At 45.2% G+C, this 20,544-nt stretch overlaps 1 protein-coding gene across 3 annotated transcripts in view; it reads left to right on the forward strand.

The window, feature by feature from the left end:
- The window catches only part of CACNA1E (calcium voltage-gated channel subunit alpha1 E), a 308,909-nt gene that overhangs the window by 12,866 nt on the left and 275,499 nt on the right, over positions 1-20,544 (forward strand). For all 3 annotated transcript variants that reach the window (XM_077763228.1, XM_077763229.1, XM_077763230.1), the window contains exons 2-3: positions 14,860-14,965; positions 16,086-16,225. In XM_077763228.1, the coding sequence (XP_077619354.1) occupies positions 14,860-14,965; positions 16,086-16,225 (246 nt within the window). The remainder of the gene's footprint in view (positions 1-14,859; positions 14,966-16,085; positions 16,226-20,544) is intronic.

Raw genomic sequence — 20,544 nt, forward strand, 5'->3', positions numbered from 1 at the left:
GTAAACATGATCTGTATTAGTGCTAGCACTAATGTTGATAAAATTAACAAATATCTAACATTTATTGAGTATTTATGAGGTGCCAGATTACTGTGCTAAGTTTGTCCCACAGACTGTTACATTGTTTCCTCATGGCAGTTCTGTAGAGATACCCATTCTTGTTTTCCACATCCCACAGTTGGGGGACTAAGGTGTGGACATGTTAACTCACTTGCCCACTCACGCAGCAAGTGAGCCCGGCCCTCAACAACTGCAGATAGAGGGTTTTTCCATGAGTTTTTTTTTTTTTTTCATTTTAAAAGTTACTGAATTTACCTTTTTTCCCCTTCAGATAAGGTTTTTAGAACCCTACATCAAAACCTATATTTCTTTGCTTGTGTCTAATACTGATTTTACACTGATATTTTCCCTAAGGCTACACTTGGATTTATAACCAGGAAAAGATCTCATCAGGAGCAATACAATGTGGAATTTTCCCAGCAAGCTTTTAAATAACACAGTAGATTTTGTTTTTGCTTGTACCAAAATGGTAGCCAATTTTCAGATGGCTTGATGGATGGCAAGTGGAAGGATCCATCCTAGAATCTAAGCTTGGCCTCTGAGCAAATTTCCTTCTCATGGGTTGTTGAGCCCTGGTGAACTGCTCCTTATCTGTTTGGGTTTCTGGGTACTCTGGGTCTCCATCTCTGTTCTGTCAGAAGAGAGAGTCAGGACTGGACTTCATGAACTGTGGAGGAGGCTTCTGAAAGGGTTCCAGGGTTGTGGGGGAGGGGGAACCTCCATGGGTTGGAGCTGTTGGAAATTTGCCTAATGAGCTTGGTGAGGCATCTGACTGGGATACCAGAGGACAGTTTACCTGAGGGCACTGAAACTGGTGTGCATGTGAATGGAGAACTAGGATGTACCACTTGGCTTCTGGAAACCAGGTGGAAGATTTAAAAGAAATTGAGGAATATTAAAGGAGTTGCCTCTTCTTTCTGCTAACTTTGGATTGTACTTGCATGGGAATTTGTATTTGTGAAATAACTGAGCCATATGGAGGTACAAGGATGCATGTGTTCTCCTGATCTGTTGATATGAGGAGCAGTTGAAGGGCGTGGGCTTGTCTGGAGGTGGGGTGGGTGGGTGGAAGTGGTAACGCAAGGAGGAGGCAGGTCTGGGGGATATGGGCCCACGTAAATTAAGGGATCTGAGCCTTTTGGCAAAATAGCATTCCCTTCTCAAAGAGAGTTATGTATGTGTATATTTATTTATTTTTGAGATCACCATCTGCCCCCCACCCAAGTTCTGTGGATAAGGACGTTACATAATCTTTGGGTAACCTCTTTCCCTGGTGATGATTAGAGAGTAACAGATGCCCACCCCTGAACGTACAGGCTCATAAAGACTGAGCTTATTTCTGCTACAAATGTCAGTAGACAGGCTCAAAAGAGCAAAGCAAAGGATTAGATTGTAGGAAATGAGACTGTCCCAACAACTATCCATGCTTCCACTGTGAAAGAGGCTGGGTTCACAACAACCTTGCACAGTCATAAGGGTTATCATCTCTCCTTTTCTCTTTCTTACTTTCATGTATTTTTGGCATATACTTTTACTAACATTCCATAGGAACCATGGTCCAGGCCAAGAGAGTCATCCACTCCTCAGTATGCCTTTAATAAATGCCTCTTGTGTGATGCTCTAAGTGTGTTTTAGAAACGTGTCATTTAGCCTAACCTCATGTGAAGTGGACATTGTTGTTCGCATATTGCTGATGATTACCACAAGGTCACAGGTAGATGTGATCTGACCAGTTCCATTGGCTGCTCTCTTTCCATTGTAGCACACTGCCTCTGGTCAGACCAAAGACTGACGCTCTTCCCTGACAGAGCATTTTTTTTTAGGATGATTGTGAATGGCTTGCCTGTATCTGTAGCGCCAGCTGGTTACGAAGCTAAACCTATGGAAGAGTAAAGGATCAATAAATGGTAGAAGAGCAGAGATCTTTTATCCGTCATCATGATCATCATTAAATGGACCTGAGACATTTTGCTCTGTGTCATTGGAATGTGAGCTTGGGTTGGAATTGGGCACTTTGCCGTTTTGTGTTCCCTTCACCAAAAGTTCCATCTCCACACTTCCTTCATTGCAAAAGATCTTTGTTTTGGAAATGCCAGTTCTTCCTCTCCTTTCAATATTAGCATGTAAAGTCCTGTTTCTTTTTTCCACCCTGAAAGAAGTGTACATTTTTCTGGGATGCCCATAGTTGTAAGTTACAGTGTGGAGGAGTCAACTTTGATGACTTTTTCTTTCTTTTTTTAAATATTTTTATTATTTCTGAGAGAGAGAGAGACAGCATGAGCAGGGGAGGGTCAAAGAGAGAGGGAGACACAGACTCTGAAATAGGCTCCAGGCTCTGAGCTGGCAGTCAGCACAGAGCCCGACGTGGGGCTCGAACCCACGAACCGCGAGATCATGACCTAAGCTATAGTCGGACGCTTAACCGACTAAGCCACCCAGGCGCCCCTGATGACTTTTTCTTGAACTTTCATCTTATTGAATGGTTTGGCCTTTGCAGATTTTTAAGGAAATTGGGGTTGGGGGGTTGGGGACAGAAAAGACTCTTAGACTGTAATAGAGAGTGTAGAAAAGGCTTACAGTAGGCTTATGGAAAAGAAGCTTTATATTCACCCCCAGGCCACCATTGTGAGGATTCTAACTTTTTATTAACTATCTTTTAGTCAAGTTTTTGGCCAATTCAGCTGTTATGGAGCTCCTATTCTTGAAAATTTAGAAACATTTCCATTGACTTTGGACACTTTCAAAGTATTCCTTGGTGTCCCAGGATTTCCATTTTGGATGTTACTCTTGGATGTCCTTATACTGGCTTCATCAAAAATGGCTTCTCTCAGTTGTAACAATAGATACTCCTCCTTTAACCTCTACTCCTCTCCCATCATATTACCTATTAGCACCACAGAATAATAGTGTATTAGAGTCACAGTGACCTAAGAGAAACTCCTAGCAAATGACAATGTGGGGACTAGAACCCAGGGCTCCTGACTCTATGTCCATGGATCCTTTTATCACATTTCCTCTTTATTTCCTCAGTACCCTTTCTCTGCTCAGTCATCTTCCTTCTAGCAATTTCATTCTTTTCTGGGGTTTTTCATCCTTTTATTAGGTAGCAAGTATGTGTTTTGTTGTTGTTCTTGGTTTGGGGGATAGGAGGCTGGATATAGAGATTGTGATTAATAAGAAAGGACTTAATGAGTAGGATTGGATAAGAGAAAGTTGAAGAGAGGCCAGTCAGCCCTGATCCAACAAGAATAAGAAGCAATGATTGAGAACAATGGTTAATGTTCTCCTTTCCCAAAAATGTTGCTGGAGAGAATCCCTTGTGAGTTGATGGAGAACATTATGAATTGATAGTACTGTACTCAGTAGGCAATGGGCTTCTCCCCACTGTAAAACCAAGACTGTGTCTCAGCATATGGGAGAATGGATGCTCAGGCAAACACTCACCTCAGAATGTTTTCTGGACTCTTAAGTGGCCTTAGGAAAGGTAAGCCATCCAGACCCTACCTTAAGAAATACGCTCTTGAGAACAGTTGAGTAGTCTGGGGATGGAGTCAGTAAACTCAAATCAAAAGATCCTTTTCTTTTAGAACTCTCAATTCAAGCCAAGAAATCAGGGAGTTTTATTTGATTGTGCTGATAATAAGCTTTCCAGGGTATGGGGCTACGAATCCAGAGAGGTTTCTAGTCTTGGCTCTGGAAAAGTCTCCATCTACTTCGGGTCTCAGTATCTACATCTGTAAAATGAATGTAATGGAGTAGTAAGTAGAACTCAAAGGCACCTTTCAGTTCTTACCTTTGTGCCCCTGAAAATCTAGTTTCTTAGTTTCTTTAGTTATGTCACCTGAGTTGAGGACACCATTACCTTTCATGGCCTCCAGAATCTACAGAAGTTCTTTACCCTGGCTGTACATTAGGATCAACTTGGAAACTTCTATAAATCCTGATGCCCAGATGGCAGCTGAGACAAATCAGAATTTCTAGAGATAGGCTACCTGTATCCTTGATTTTTTCTTTTTTAAGCATTTATTTTTGAGAAAGAGAGCATGAGCAGGGGCAGGGCAGAGAGAGGGGGACAGAGGGTCTGAAGTAGGCTCTGCACTGACAGCAGCTAGCCTGTTGTGGGGCTTGAACTCATGAACTGTGAGATCATAACCCGAGCTGAAGTCTGACACTAGCTGACTGAGCCACTCAGGCACCCCTGGTGTCCTTGATTTTTAAAAGCTTCCAGGTGATTCTGTATGCAGCCAAGGCAGAGATCTACCAATCTTCTAGAAGGAGAGGTGAGCCTTTTACCTGATGTGTTTCTGTCTCTTGGGATTGTGCTTTCATCAGGTGTGTTGGCAGACTCCCCTCTGTTCTTTTGCAGGCTATGTTGAAATAGCAGGCACCCCTGGGTATCCCAGAATTCAGCCTGAGAGAATGGGGTGACTAATTAATTATTGTGTCTTATGGCACTGGCAAGCCATTCACCTGTGCTGGTTCTGGCACACATCCAGCTGCATAGGTATCAGCCTTCTTGGGATAAGGGTGATTTTCCAGACTTCATGAATGTAGGTCTAGCTAATTGGGCAGGTTGAGGCTGATGAACATCTGACCCAGGAGGCCCTTGAGCAAGTAACTGAAGACTCATTGACCTTGCTTCCTACCAATTTGTAACCCATTGTGAGCAACAAGGGTTGCTCCAGCTTGACTACTATCAAATTCAGGAATCTCCTACTCAGTAGCCTTGATGGTCTCCCAGAGTCATAGAACTTAACAGTGAACGGTGTATTGGAATTGGCCAGCCCCAACTCTTGGGTGTTTATTGTGTGTATCTTTGTAACTCCATGTGCACTGATGTCAGATTGGTAGCTTGAAATTAGTTATGGAGAGAGTATTTATACTGGAAATTGACAAATGCTGTACTTTAGAGAGACTAGTTGTTAAACATTTATTAGTACAACATTCAGTTTACTACTTAAGGGAATAGTCTATTCACTTGTGGAAGAGTGATGTTGCTTCTTTGTATTCCCTGAGATCTGCCTTAGGGTGGATATTCTACCCTTTGGCCTTAGTCTTACCCTCCAGAATAACCTACACAATGTTTAGGCCCCCATTAGAAGCTAGTCCTTCAGGTATTTGAAAGCAGCTATGATGTCTCTCTCAAGTCTTCCTTTCCCAAGCTGTATACCCTTAGTACCTTAGTATTTTCTCATAGGATTTGGAGGCCCAGTGGGGGTCTTTGAATCCTGGGGTACAGTTGCTAGGTTTTCAAAGGAAAACAAAAGTTCTCTCACAGATGATCTTTGGACTTTCAAAAAAGACTTTTCATTTTCTTTATACATTCAAGTACTGTCTGTCACCCCATGAAGCAAGTATGGATGTGAAGGAGGGTACAGTCTTGGGTGTGGGTGCTGGCTGCAGCCCACAGTCTTCTCCCCTGCGTTGCACGCTGCTGCCAGAACTCTTGATGGGCTCAAATGTGTCAGAGTATCATCAAAACACAGATTCTGGTTTCTGAAACAGGTAATTTTCCCACTGCTGTTTTGTTTTCTTCCAGAGGCTTTTAATACTCCCCTTTTCTTTCTTCCCTTTTCTGTAGCGTTCAATCATCTGTCCCCTAATCACCAAAACTGTGTGTTGAATGACAGCACTTGAGTCCAGGAATTCAGTCAGACACATAAAAAGTGAATTTGTTAAGATGTAGCCACCTGACTGAAACTGAGGCAAAAGAAGGAGGAAAGCGGTGCTGTCTTAATTCCTCAGAAATGCCACTCCCCGTTCTCTTGGAATTTGGGCCCAGATGAGTCTGGAATGGCGCTCAGTGTTGGTTAACCAAGTTAGCAATAATGTGAAATTCTTTTCACTCATTTTATATTAAGGCAGGGATATAGGAGTCAGATGAGAGTTCTTTGGTCTAAAAGCAATGGAAAGTTGAATGTGGCTTCTTTCATGGCCAACATGAAAAGGGTAGTATTAGGGACCTTTTTTGTTGAGTAACTGAGTCCACTGACCTCCATAAGAGAGCAGTGGGACTGTACCAGCAAGAGAGAGTCTTGGGAGAGGGGGTCTCTGCCTCTTTGCTATGTTCTCAATATTGCTTTATTTGTCTTTCATTCATTAGGATTTAAGTCTTTCAGAGTAGGTGTAATGGCATCTTCATCTTCTTGACAGAGAGAGAGAGAATGGGAGGGGTGTGTGTGTGTGTGTGTGTGTGTGTGTGTGTGTGTTCAGGACTGCCTGTCAGATGGTGAATTTGAACAGAAGCAGCTGTTGTCATGGTGATGGCAGGTTGCATCCCACCACCATGGAAACCAAAGTTAAAAAACTGATGTTAAGGCTGGAAGTCACATGATACATTTTTGTTTTGTTTTGTTTTAAAAAAAGAAAAGGGGTTTGGTTTTTCAATCTGATCTTTTTTTTTTAAGACGAAGTTGGGTGGTGAGAAAAACTGCAATAAGGCGAGCAATGAGATAATGAAATGGGATAGCATGAAGTATGCAGAGCCTTCCACCTCATTTTTCTGCTTGTTAACAGTGCATTTCTCCTGTCATGGGGCTAGGAAAGGAGGAGGAAATATAGTGTGAATTTCTAAATTTGCACCCTGTGCTCTGCTAACTGTCACATGGAGAAGCCCAGGGGGTTAGCCCTCCTGCCCTTTGGTGGTGATGAGTGGTCTGCCCTCTATTGATCAGCCCAGGAAGGAGACTGGAAACCTAAAATTAAGGACTGAGAAAGGAGATGGAAATGGAATTGAAGGTGTGGCCTGCTCCAGATATGAGGGTGGTTTATACATTGATAAGCTTAGATAATTAAAAATTGAAAAATTTATTGTAGCCGTCAGAACCCCAAGGAATACAATCCCTCTATTTCCTTTCCTGGATTGGTTTTTGCTTCACACTGTCCTGCTAGGTCAGCCACAGGAGCGAGTGCAGAGAAGTCTGGGAGTTGCTGAGCCAGGGCACATTAGCCTCTGAGCCAGGTTCCTTGGACTTCAGCTTACCTCTTACCCTGGCCTTTCCCCTGTGTGGGATGGGGTGGGGTGAGGCGGAGAAAGCTTGCTGCGAGGCCTCAGGGGGCCCTCTTGGGTCTTCATCTTTTTGTCTCATACTCACTCCTACTTCATACCATGATCTGGACAAAAAGTGAGGCATCCTTCCATGAAGGGAGCTGGCCTCAGGCCTGGTTTTTTATTTTTTAATTTTTTTTATTTTTAACAAATAGTTTATTGTCAAATTAGTTTCCACATAACACTCAGTTCTCATCCCCACAAGTGCCCTCCTCCATGCCCATACCCCCTCCCCTCCCCCATCCATCAGTCCTCAGTTTTTGTCAGCATTCAAGAGTCTCTCATGGTTTGCCTCTCTCCCTTTCCCCTACCATTTCCCCCCTTCTTCTCCCCCTTGTTCCTCCGTCAAGTTCCTCCTAATCCTCCTATACGTGCAAACATATGATATTTGTCCTTCTCTGCCTGACTTATTTCGCTCAGCATAACACCCTCAAGGTCCATCCATGTTGCTACACATGGCCAGATTTCATTGTTTCTCATTGGCCTCAGGCCTGTTTTAACAGGGTGGGGTTTAATTTTCAATCTCAAGGGTTGAAGGCCTGCATGCATGACATATTCCTGTGAGAATATCAGCCTCTGGGGAGGCTGAAGAAGCTGAGGAGTGCAGGCACCCTCTGTGGAAATGATTATGGTGGCTCTAGCCATGTCTGGGTTTGAGGCATGAAATCTGTCTCTTCAGTATTACCGGTCCCTCCAGGACAGATGTATCGTTCCCAGCAGCCCAAGCAAGGGGGATGTGATCTCACCAGCATGATCTCACTGCAATGCCATCAGGGTCTGTAGGAGCTGGAGCCGGACTTCTGTGATGGTTCAATGCCTTCTGTTCTTAGTGCTGGCCTTGGGTGTGATTAATGCCCCTTCTAATCATTGGGAGAGATTGCATCACAGCCATCAGCTTCATAAATCCTGCTCTGGGGACTGGTGTTTGGATGTGCTTTCCATATTCCCAGGAGGTTCTGGGCCAAATGTCTTCGCTCTCTTCCCGGAGGCCTATTACCATATATATTTTTAAAAAATCCTTTATTGCAGTGGGCCTCTTTAGTGTCGGCTCCTGGCTGCAGCCAGACAGCCCACTCCCGGAGGCCGTGACCACTAACAGTTGCTTATCCCAAAGCTTAGAGCCACAGCAGATGCTTAAAGAGTGATTTAGTAGGATAATAAAAATGACTGTGCATTTGGGTAGCACCTTATGGTTTTCTAAGAATTTTATATTCATGGATCATTTTAGACTTTGATCCTTTTGTATTTCATGTTTGGTTTTGTGGGAATGGATGGTGGTGCTTTTCCCTGCCATGAGTACCATGTTGGGGCAGATTTTATAGAGGGAACCCTGGCTCTGGTTTCCAGTTACCAAGCTAAATTTCTCCATCGCATTGTAGGTCTCAAGGAAGATTCTGATTCTGGTCATAGAAAAAAAAGCTAGCAGGAAAGCCTTGGATAGGTATATTTCATTATCGTTCATATTTAAAATGTCTCTTTGGTGTAGCGCTTGCGGGAATCATAGAGTAGGTAGTAACTCTTCCCTATGACTGTCTTTGAGTCAACATCCAACTTGTTAGAATGGCCCAGGTCATTTTCTGAGACTCTTTCATTTCTTAGAGTTAGACCTCCAAAAACAGGCAGCTGGGATGGAAGGGAGGGAAAGGAAATAATAGACCTTTCAGGGAGAGTGTTCTGGGCCTGGGGTAAGGGGTGAAAATGGGTAAAGGAGGCTGAGACAAGCCTTCTCTGAGTCTGTGGGCTATTCTAGACTCCCCCAGGGGTTTACAGGAAGTGCACAAGTGGCCACAGACTGCTCCCCACAAAAGTGCCTTCTCCATTAGGCCTGGAGTCAGGGAGAGTACAGCATTCTGTCCCTGGTGGCCTCTCTGCCTTTCTGTATATTCAGTCTCCTTAGTATGCTTTGATGCCGAAGCTCTGAGAGGACACAGCTGAGAGCAGAGGGGATCTAGGAACAGCACCCTGATGCTAGTGGAGATGTGTGTTTCCCCTGGGATTCCCCAGCTGTGCTCCCTGAGCCTAAGTCTTTCCCAGTCTTGTCCCTACAGACCTACCCCTGAGAAGGTTGACAGGGGAAACTGCTGGTCTGGGCAGAAGGTGGCTCATCTCTCAGGCCATGTCCCCAGGGCTCTGTTGATGAGCAGGGCCGGCACCACAACTGTGGCCTCTAGGGCAGCCCTCTTCCCTTGCCCTGGCTTTCTGTGCCTGCAGGAAGGAAAAGAACAAATGGCAGGTGTGCAGGCCAAGTAGCGCTGCTCAAATTAGCTGTGTTGCTAAGGAAACAAGTCAACCGTTGGAAGGAAGGAGCATTGAGTAAAGGAGATAAATCAATAAGTGAACCTATTTTTATCATTTCCCTAATGATTGTCTTGAAGCTGCTAGACGGGAAAGGGAGAGATGGAGCGACACAGGTCCTCATTAAGGGGCTCAGAGGGAGAGGGGAGTGAAGGGGTGTTTGGGGAGATTGCCAAGGAAGCTGATGAAATGAGGCGCATGGTGAGCAGATAGTGAGACAGATAAGGGACAGGAGGTGTCTTGGCAAGGTTCAAGGCACTTCCATGGCCATTTCCTGATTGGATCTGGTCCCTTTGTCTTCCTACATTAGGTCCTCTCAGAAATCTTGCACTGATTTCCATGACCCTCAGGTTGGAATGGTGTTTTTGTGTTGAGTTTTTTTTTCAAAGCTATAAATCAATAGCTTTAATTGATTTTATAATTATAAATTAATACATACTCATAATACGCAAGACAATGCATAAAGAAGTAAAGAAGAAAGTGGAAATAACCGTAGTACCCCAAGAAAGCTCATTATCCTTCTAGCGTGACAGATTTTTTCCTTTGCTCCTTTTTCAAAAATGTTTTTACATTAAAGGGATATTCTATGCACGCTGCTTTCTACTTTTGAATAGTTAATGTGTACACGTAGCATATAGTACAAAAAGTTCAAGTGGGTACACAGCGTGGAGAAAGTATGAGATACCTTTTGCAAGGATACCTTTGGCTCTGGCTTCTCTATGCAATTCACTAATCAACTGATTAATTTATTAATTAGAAAACAATTATTGGGTGCCTGCCAGGTGGGGGACACCAGGGTTCCAGAGGTGAATAATACAGGCAAAGCTCCTGCCCTCAGGCTCCCACACCTCACTGCCCTGGTAACTCCATTTATTCAGGCCTCTGTCTGTGGTCTGGACACCGGGCAGAGATCCTGTTCTGCAAAAAGTGTTTGGTGTCAAGCACAGAATGTTAATGGGAGCCACTGAATTCCTGGGCAGACGGAATTAAGAGTCCTGGACAGACTTCCACTACTGCCTCATGAAAGGCCTTGTTCTTTGAGGCCTTGGCAACATGGAGCTTCCTTTGACCTTTCCAGGTCACGTCTTTGTCTAGCCTGAGGTGCATTCCCTTGGCCTATGGGCCTTTATTTGCAGTCCAGCCTCTTCCCTTCAGAGATGTAGCAGAGCTTCAAGCCTTAGAGCCAAGCTTATTTGGCTTGAAATTATGATGGTAAATGAGAAGCAATGGGAGTGGCACCTCTGAGTCAGCCCCCATGGGTGTAGGTGAGCAGCACCCGGGCCTGAGCCAGAGTGTGTGACTACCCTGCAGTGTCTGTGATGGCTCCTCAGTGGAGCTCCCGCTCTAGGGGATGGCTCCCGTTCATTCAGGCCTGCGTTTAACGTTCATTCAGGCCTGCCCCTACTGTGTACCAGGGGCTCTAGTAAGCACTGCCCCTGGAGAGGTAAACAAGAACATGTCTTTGCTTTCAAGGTGCAGTTTCTTGGGGGAGACAAATACGAGGAGAGATGATAAAATCGTACAATGTAAAGAAGCTATGTGGCACAGAGTGAAAGCTTCACAAGCAAGGTGATATTTTAGCTTGCTCTTGACATATGACCAGAAAAGAGGAGAAAGTTCACTGCAGGTAGAGGCAGAAGCACCAAGATATAAGTGTCCATTCTTCATGCTTTCCTCAGAAAGAGAAGGAGGCAAGGGGGGAAGAGAAAGGGCTGGAAGGGAGAGTGACTGGGCCTCAGACAGAATTGGGTGTTCTCTCCTGTTCTCCTCTCCCCAGGTTTCCCAGTCACCATCCTTTCTGTCATGTAGTCCACAGATACACAGGATTCCCTAGTCTCACCTCTTCTGCAGCAAAATCTCACCTCAGATTCGTAATTGCCCCAAACATGAATTCATCCTGAGGTTAAGCTGATCTGTAACTCCTAAAGAGATATCCCTACTGAGGATATGTACATTTAAATAGTTTTCAAAATTTCTTTCTTCCAAAAATTTTTTTCTTCTAAAATGTTTAGTTTTAAGAGAGAGAGAATGTGTGTGCAAGCCATGTGTGGGGGAGGAGCAGAGAGACAGAGAACCCGAAGCAGGCTCTGCACTGCCAGCACAGAGCCCCATGTGGGGCTTGAACTCAAGAACTGTGAGATCATGATCTGAGCTGACTGAGCCACCCTCAAAATTTCAAGCCAAAGGATTGCTGCTCTGCATGGGTCCTTAGACATCAGACTGTAGGCAGAGGATTTGGATGGGGGAGGATGAGGTCTTAGAAGCAATGAGGTCTTCTTAGAAGCAATGATTTACCAAACCCTCACTTTTTGATTGTAGCCTCCAAGGCTTTAGGCAGTGCCATTCATTAAGACCTCATGAATTCCCAGCCATCCATATACCTGGCCAGTCACAGGAAGTTTGGTGCCTTAGCACCTGGAGCCAAGACCCTTTTCCCCTGCCCTGATCACCCTGCAGTGGTTGGTGATGGCCACTCCTTCCTGTGTTTCTCAGAAGCCTCCTGTTTATGCTGCTGGGCATTCTGGATGAGGTGAACTTACAGGTCCGTGCAGGGAGTTGTATGCTTACGTGATCAGGCTAGAGAAATGCGGGTGTGGAAACAGGGAGCAAGGAGTGGAGGCCATAGAGAGGCTGTGACAGTCCAAGCAAGTATTGCGGGGTAGAGAGGCTTTGGGGGCCACATAGCCATCATGACCTGTCATGCCTGCAAGTCAGCAACTATGAGCTCATCAACTTTTAAGTCTGTGGTTATCACTTTAAGGCTTTCAGGGGAAGCCGCCTGAATCTAGAAAGCAGTCCTAGAACCCCAGCAGACCAATGAGAGCTCATGATGTCTGCTGCTTGAGTGAGAGCATTCTCCTCCCAGCCCTGCTTCCCAGGTCCCCTGCTGGGCTCCTTGGGCTTGCTGGGCAGCTTTTGTGAACTTGCTCAGGGCATTTCTGGCCACGGTGAAGGGCCGCTTGGCCCCACACTTTGTGAACAGGATGAGACAAGAGGTGGCAAAGGCACAGTTTCACTCCTGCCCTCCTCACACCTGGGGACCGGCAGAGAGGTCTGCCCCTTGTAACTGAGCTCCCCAAATACGTTCCTCTGACACCATTCCCAGGAGAGATGTTCTGATAAAAGGATGATACGGTGAAGCTAGTGAGGGAATGCCATGCACCATTCCCACCCCCTTTGGGGGAGGCGGTGCACACTGTTTACAATAGTACAATAGTGCGAGAGTCTCCAGGAAGTCCTGCTGAGAGGAAACCTGCTCAATTTCCTGGATGCCGGCTTTCCCTCTTTGATCCAATTGCAAGTTCCTATAGTGCTAATATCCCATGGGCTGCATTGTACGAACAATGCCCTAAATGCCCCCCACTTCTGTTGCCATGTGTCCATGACTGGTAGACATGTCCTCAGGAAAAGGCCTGGGTGCCTGGGCAAACACTTCTGGCACTCCCGTCTTCATTTTACCATTTGGGTCTGGGGAACCCTGGTTGGCCCAGGACCAGCCGGCCTCTCCAGAGGGCTTATGAGAAAGCAGGTCCCGGTGTGGTCCCTGGTCACTCTACACTTGGTCGGAGGTCTGGGCCAGAGCCCGTGACGGGAATGAGGAGAACCCCCTTTGTGATCAGCGGGTGCTGGGGACCGAAGGTGGGTTGTGCATGGGGGCTGATCCCAAGAAAGTGGGCATGCACTCAAGCTGGGCATCTGTGGAGTGTGTCTGCTGGCATGTTTAGCTCTCATGGGCCTACTTTGGTCCCTAGAGAGACCGCATGAGGAGGAATGGCCGGGTGTGCTGAGGGACGATCGTGTCGTTAGATTCCCCTCTGACTGGGAGGGTTTAAGCAGGCACGGTGGGATGTGGGAGGCAGGGGGCTGGCTCTGAGGTCCTCTGAGCCCATCCACTTTTCAGATCCAGGGGCAGAGCCACAGAGCAGCCGAAGCCAGCAGAGCTATCCCTAGCATATGGGTCTCAGATGACCTGGGGGTGTGTGGGAGGGAAGGATGGCCAGCTGCGGGAGAGTGGGGGTGACTCGGGTGCGTGGGGAGGAGACGGCACTGGGCACTGCCGAGTAGGAATGGAAAGCTCTGGAGGCTCCGATGCAGCCAGCCACCTCACCTGCTGCAGCCACCCCTTAAAGCACCAGGGCCCACAGCTCACAGCTCCTCACACAGCACATGCACCTATGCCTGTAGGTGCCCTACGTCCTGCCCTTCCTCAGAGATGCCCTGAATGTCCACTTACCACCTAGGGGCACTGACATATCATGGCAGGGATGGGGGTGCACCAGGAGCATGTTTATGATTTGTACTCCCTGGGGAAGGCTCTAGACCCTGCATGCTACACAGGAGGCCTGGATATGTGGGGAGACAAGAAGCATGGTCCCTTACCTTCTCTCCACTTGGCCAGATCTACTCTTTTCTCCTGCCTGGTTGCCAGAGTCTGCCAGAGCATAGGTTGCTTGGCAAGACCAGTGGCGACAGCTCACTTGTGTTTGTTACAATAGTTACGGAATGAAGTCCAAAATGCAGAATCACTTGACTCCGGAAACTGGTGATTCCCTCTGTCTCTGGTAACAGTCCCCCTGCCCCCCAACTTCCCCAGGACCTTTAACATAACCTTTCTTAAGGATAGTCAGGATGCAGGCACTTGAATCATAGTCCTGTTTTTCAAAAAGGTTCAGGGAACCCCCTCATCAGTCTTCAGAGAAATGGAACATAAAAAAGCGTGAATTCATCATCCATTCATTTGTACCTTGGTTTTTAGATGCCTTGACTTCCCTGTCCTGGATTCAGACTCATGGTGTGTCTCTCTGTTTGCTATCCACGTAGAAACTTAGGAGAAAATAAGGTGGGACAAGGCAAGCTTCTCCTGACCCCATTAAATATTTATTTCTGGATTGAATATTGAAATAGAAGAGAGCTCACATGGAGAGAATTGTTCTTTTTCCAAGGGCTCTTCCACTCAGTTGAGTAGAGGTTCTGGAGGAGGAGACCCCAGAAATGATGCCCAGAGGCAGCACAGAAAGCCACAGCTGGATCCCTGCTGAAGCATCATCATATAGGGCAGCGATTTGAAGCTTGGGAAGAACAGCCTGCCGCAACATCAGTGTTTCTTCCTCCCTTCTTTCTGTTTCCATTTTCAGCCCTCCTTAATTCCCGGATATGTCATTGAATTCACAAAGTATCTGGAGTGTCAACCATATGTCTAACTGTATTATTTATTGGCTACATTCTTCCTTTTCTTGGAGAAGATGCTTTGTGTTTAGAGCCCAGTCAGAAATGGTTATGGGTTCCCATGCTAAGATCTGTCCACTGCCCTGCCCTCCTTTGCTAATATAGATCATGCAGACTGTGCAGACATAATATGGGCTTGGATGAATTTTGCATATTTATGTGCACAGCCATCTTAGAGGCTGCATCCCTCTCTCTTTGGTGAATCTGTTCCTTAACTTCACCTTTCCTACGCCGTTTGAGTACATGATTTTGGCCACCATCATTGCCAACTGCATTGTCTTGGCCCTGGAACAGCATCTTCCTGAAGATGACAAGACCCCGATGTCCCGCAGACTGGTATGTGCCTCCTTCCTTCTCATCTTTCCCCCTGTCCTTCCCTTCCCTGGTTTCTTCTCCTTTGCTTCATCGCCAGGCCCCTTCCCCCCTTCCCAACCCTACAGTTCTGTGACTGTGAGTTTGTTCTTTGCCAAGGAACAAGCTGGTGACAGACCCCATTGGACTGCATAAAGAAGAGAGGAATGACCTTTTTAACTCCTCTTCCCAGGAAATTCTGAGGGCATCACAAACACTTGTGTATACACTGCATGATATCCAGACAAGAAGAAAGGGGGGATGGGGGCGCCTGAGTGGCTCAGTCGGTTGGGCCTCTGGCTTTGGCTCAGGTCACGATCTCACGATTCGTGGGTTCGAGCCCGACATCAGGCTCTGTGCTGACAGCTCAGAGCTTGGAGCCTGTTTCAGATTCTGTGTCTCCCTCTCTCTCTGACCCTCCCCTGCTCACGCTGTCTCTCTCTTTCTCTCTCTCTCTCTCTCTCAGAAATAAATAAAACATTTTAAAAAAAAAGAAGAAAGGGGGGGGCATAAGGGCCATTCAGTTTGCTCTCCTTCATAAGGGACTTTTGAAGTGAGAGGGAGAGAGTGAAGAGAGGCTGAAGGGCACATGCGTTCACAGTGGTGAACTTCCTAGATCTTATGTCCATATTCTCCTTAAAGCAATGATTCATGTGTCTGGTGTATTCCCCCTAGAGAGGTCATATTAATTGCTTAAACTCCAAATGTGTGGGTAAGTGGCTCTAGCCTGATTACCAGCAGATGAGAACCCTTGAGCTTCCAATGTAAGTGAAGATTAGCAATGGAAAAGCCACCTCTTTCAAGGCAAGGCTAGAAGCATCAGTTATGCCCCTGGGAAGAAGCCTGGCCTGGGTGTTACTCCTGTATCCATCTATTTCTGTAGCTGGCTTTCCTGAGACTTCCCTTGCTCCTGTGCACTCTCTGAGTCCTCCAGTGAGTGCACGCTCTTCCCACCTGTACATGGGGCTGGCCCAGCGCAGATGTCCAGCTGTCCTGTAGGAGACAGGAATGGTCAGAGTGGAGGGGGCAGTCAGGATGTGCCTTTGTCTGCATTTGATTAAGTATATCCCCTTCCTTACCGGCACCTTTGCTCCTCATCCCACAGGAGAAGACAGAACCATATTTCATTGGGATCTTTTGCTTTGAAGCTGGTATCAAAATTGTGGCCCTGGGGTTCATCTTCCATAAGGGCTCATACCTCCGCAATGGCTGGAATGTCATGGACTTCATCGTGGTCCTCAGTGGGTGAGTCGTCTTCCTAGCTTTCCTTTTTTGTGTATGAAGATGCACCTGTGTTGTCATGAAGTGGCTGGTGCAGGGAATTCAGGGATGGGAAGGCAGTGGTCCATGGAGTAGGGACAGAGGAAAAAAGTTCAAGGACAAGATTCGCCATGGGCCTAGACCACAGGTGACCCGCCTGCAGGGGGAGTATGGGTCCTCTGTGGAGATGCATGTGGTGTTCGGCAGAGGTTATAGAACTGAAGTCTGGCTGCTACTGCTTCTGGTTTTCCATTCTGTGCTTGGCTAGTGCTGGACACATGTATCCCAGTGAGTCTTTTCACTAAAGCAGCTTGCCATAGCCTGAGGGACACCCCCAAAAGATGGGCTCCAAATGCCGGAAGGTGCGGTTTTTCTTTGAACGTTGGAGAAGACCCCCAAGGATATTTGCTTAACTGAGAATTGAGACTCGTGTCCTAAAAACAGAATTTTAATGATTTGCAGATTTATTAACATGAGGAGGAATAAAGTTGAATCACATTACGATGTTTGATAAGTAATACTAAATTGTTGCCGATGCAGTGTCATAGGCAGCATGTATTTATTGGCAGTAGATTTATTTAACTATTCTATAAATCGTTTTTTTGAAAATGAGTATAGGATGCCTCTATTGGGGCCTATCCAGTGCCATTAGCAGCATACGTGATGGGCCTTAGGACTGGCGATAGTGGGTATGCCTCACTGGGTTTTGTGTCAGGTGGTTTTCGGTTCCTGCATGAGAGGGAAGTGGTCCAGGCCTTTTGGGGGAGCCCATGACCTGTGTGGGTATGACAGTAAGGGGTGTGACATGGAAATTCCCACACCCAGATGCTTGTCAGACAGTAGTTCAAACCTGTGTGGGAAAGAAGAGAATGTAGTAGAAAAGTGAGGAGGGGGAACTAGGAGCCACCATCATGATTGGCCAGAAGGAGAGAGGAGCAAAGAGGAAATGTTTTCCGGGGAACAGAGGAGTGGAGGTAGACAAAGTCTGAGAAAAACAAGAGCTTGAGAATGTTCGCGTCTATGCATCATCTTGTGGAATAGACATAATATTTATACTTTTAATCTTCACACCAATTGTGAATACGTGAAAGAGAAAAAAGCTGAAGACGTAAAGGACTGGAATGTTCAGATAGAGCTCATAAGCAGCCAACCTCTCAACATAGGGAACAGATAAACAGGTAGAGACAACAGTGTTTAAAAACATCTATTGCCTTACAAAAGGGTTTTCTGAAAGTTTCTCTTCGAAAAGAAAATTCTACTGAATTTTAAATATGATTTAGTGTATAAAGATAATTTGTACATAGTGTTTCAGAAGTGCATGGTCATAGACAATGCAGCACACCTGGGCAATGTGCTTTATGTTTAATTTTTTTCAACTTTATTGAGGTGCGATTGACAAATAAAAATTGTGTATATTTAAGGTGTGCAATGTAATATTTTGACATACATTGCAAAATGATCATCACAATCAAGCTAATTAACATCTCTATCATCTCTCATAGTTATTAAATCTATATGTGTGTTGAGAGCACTTGAGCTCTACTCTCTCAGCAAATTTCAGGCATATAGTGTATTATTATTAACTATAGTCACCATGCTGCACATTAGGTCTCCAGGACTTATTTATCTGTAAATGACAGTTTGTACTCTTTGACCAATGTCTCGCTCACCCCCAATATCTAGTAACCACCATTCATTTCTCTGTTACTGTGAGTCTCATTTTTTTTAAAGACTCTACATATAAGTGAGATCATGCACTAGGTGTCTTTCTTTTCAGTGCTTGAATTATTCCACTTTGCATAATGCTCTCCAGGTTCATACATGTCATTACAACTGGAAGGATTTCCTTCCTTTTTTTTTTTTATTTAAGGCTAAATAACATTCCAGTCTCTGTGTGTGTGCACACACACGTGAGTATGTCTTTATCCATTCATCCATCAGTGGACATTTAGGTTGTTGTCATATCTTGGCTATTGTGAATAATGCTGCAACGAACATGGAGGTGTAAGTATCTCTTCAAGATAGTAATTTTCTTTCCTTTGGATATGTACTTAGAAGTGGGATCACTGCATTCATGGTATTTCTATTTTTAATTTTTTGAGGAACCTCTGCACTGTTTTCCATTGTGGCCGTACCAATGTGCATTCTCACTAGCATTGCACAGGCGGTGCCTTTTTTCCCACATCCTCAGCAATGCTTGTTATCTTTCGACTTTTTGATAATAGCTTGGTGATGTTTTTAAGGTACCTAAAAGAAGTAACATATATTATATAATGGAAGGTATACAAGAGAATCTAGGTCATTTAGAAATGTTGTGATTCTGTCTAGAAGAAAAATACTATCATACATGTGTATTACATGTTACGATTATGTGAATTCTTGGTCCTGCTGAATTTTATATTCAGAGGCCATTTGAAACTTCTCATCTAGTCCATTTATTTTTCTTTTAAACTATTATGTGTCCATTAAAGAAAATCGGGAAAATACTGGAAAGTCAAAAGAAAAAAAACAGTTCACAGATTAAGAAAATTTCTTAATTGTTTTGTGGTGTTTCCTTCCAACCCTTTGAATGCCAAGAAAGCTTTCTTTTCAGTGTTTGTAATTTTGCTGCCTTTTCTCAATATAGTATGGGCATAGGACATGCAACTCCACATTTTGTTTTTTTTCTTTTATAGTTTATTGTCAGGTTGGTTTATATATAACAGCCAGTGCTCATCCCAGCAAGTGCCGTCCTCCATGCTCACCACCCCCCTTCCCTTCTTCCCCACCCCTCCTCAGCCCTTAGTTTGTTCTCAGCATTCAAGAGTCTCTCATGGTTTGCCTCCCTCCCTCTCCCCAACTGTTTTTCCCCTTTTTCTCCCACTTTGTCCTCCATTAACTGCCTCCTAATCCACCTATATGTGCAAACATATGGTATTTGTCCTTCTCTGCCTGACTTATTTTGCTCAGCATAACACCTTCTTGTTCCATCTATGTTGCTAGAAATGACCAGATTTCATTCTTTCTCATTGCCATGTAGTATTCCACTGTATAAATATACCACATCCTCTTGGAGCAACAGAAAGAGAAATCAAGAAACTGATCCCATTCACAATTGCACAAAAAAACCATAAAATACCTAGGAATAAACCTAACCAAAGATATAGAAGATCTGTATGATGAAAACTATAGAAAACTTATGAGGGAAATTGAAGAAGACACAAAGAAATGGAAAAACATTCCATGGATCGGAAGAATAAATATTGTTAAAAAATATCATTACTACCCAAAGCAATCTACACATTCAATGTAATCCCAATCAAAATTGCACCAGCATTCTTCTCAAAACTAGAACAAACTATCCTAAAATTTGTATGGATCCACATTTTGGTAAAAATCTGTAATGCTTGACCAGCAGTTTATTAAATAGATATACATAGAAGATGTGCATTTCTCCATTTTTACAATTATTTGACAACTAGACTGCTTTCTGGTTTTGGCTCTTATGATTAATTATTAGAAGTGCTTCGGTGTACAACTTGAAGGCTGTCACATTTTAAGAGGCATTGTGACAGGTCAAAACACTTCTAACGGAGAATCCGCTCTTCTGGTGTGGGGTCTGGGAGCGAGGATGTGTGGGAAGGCGGAGGAGCGGGCTCTGACAGGAGGGGAGAAGACTGATGGAAGCTCTTAGCACGGCCTTCCCATTCGGGTTGCCATGTGGCCCGAGGAACAGGTCTGTAGGAGTCATCGGGATCCTCTGTTACAGCATGGCCAGGAAGGACCTTCATGTCCTCGCCTGCACCTGTGGGGGTGCACACGCATGGGTGCAGGTGGTGAACCCTAAGCCAAGTTACTTGTCCTCTCTGTTCTTCCCTACTCAGCCCTCCAACATTCCATTCTTTGTGGCTCTTTGCCGAAAGGCCACTGCTGCCCATCTGAACCGATAAGACCGTCCATTTTCTTCCCGCACCTACTGATCTCTTTCTCCCTTTAATTCACATGTGAATGTGCTCCATGGAAAGGACTTGGCACTCTTGAAATCTGGGCTGAGGGTCCTGAGGTTCTCTCCCACAGGAATGGATAATCACACTTAGTCTTAGGGTCACACTTTCATGTCCCACGTTGTATGGTATCAACAACTCACATTTCTCAAGCTGGAGCATCTTCCACATCAGCCTGTGTCTTACAACAATGACATCGTATAGTTTAATCAACAGCATTTTCCTCTCTTCACTAAGAAGGAAATCGTGGGGCATCTTACAACGCTTGAGGTCTTAGAAGCAGTGAAATATGTTATAATACCAACCCAGGAGGGCAGGCAG

Source organism: Crocuta crocuta, unplaced genomic scaffold (genome assembly GCF_008692635.1).
Source record: "Crocuta crocuta isolate KB4526 unplaced genomic scaffold, BGI_CrCroc_1.0 scaffold3, whole genome shotgun sequence".
Classification (NCBI taxonomy): domain Eukaryota; kingdom Metazoa; phylum Chordata; class Mammalia; order Carnivora; family Hyaenidae; genus Crocuta; species Crocuta crocuta.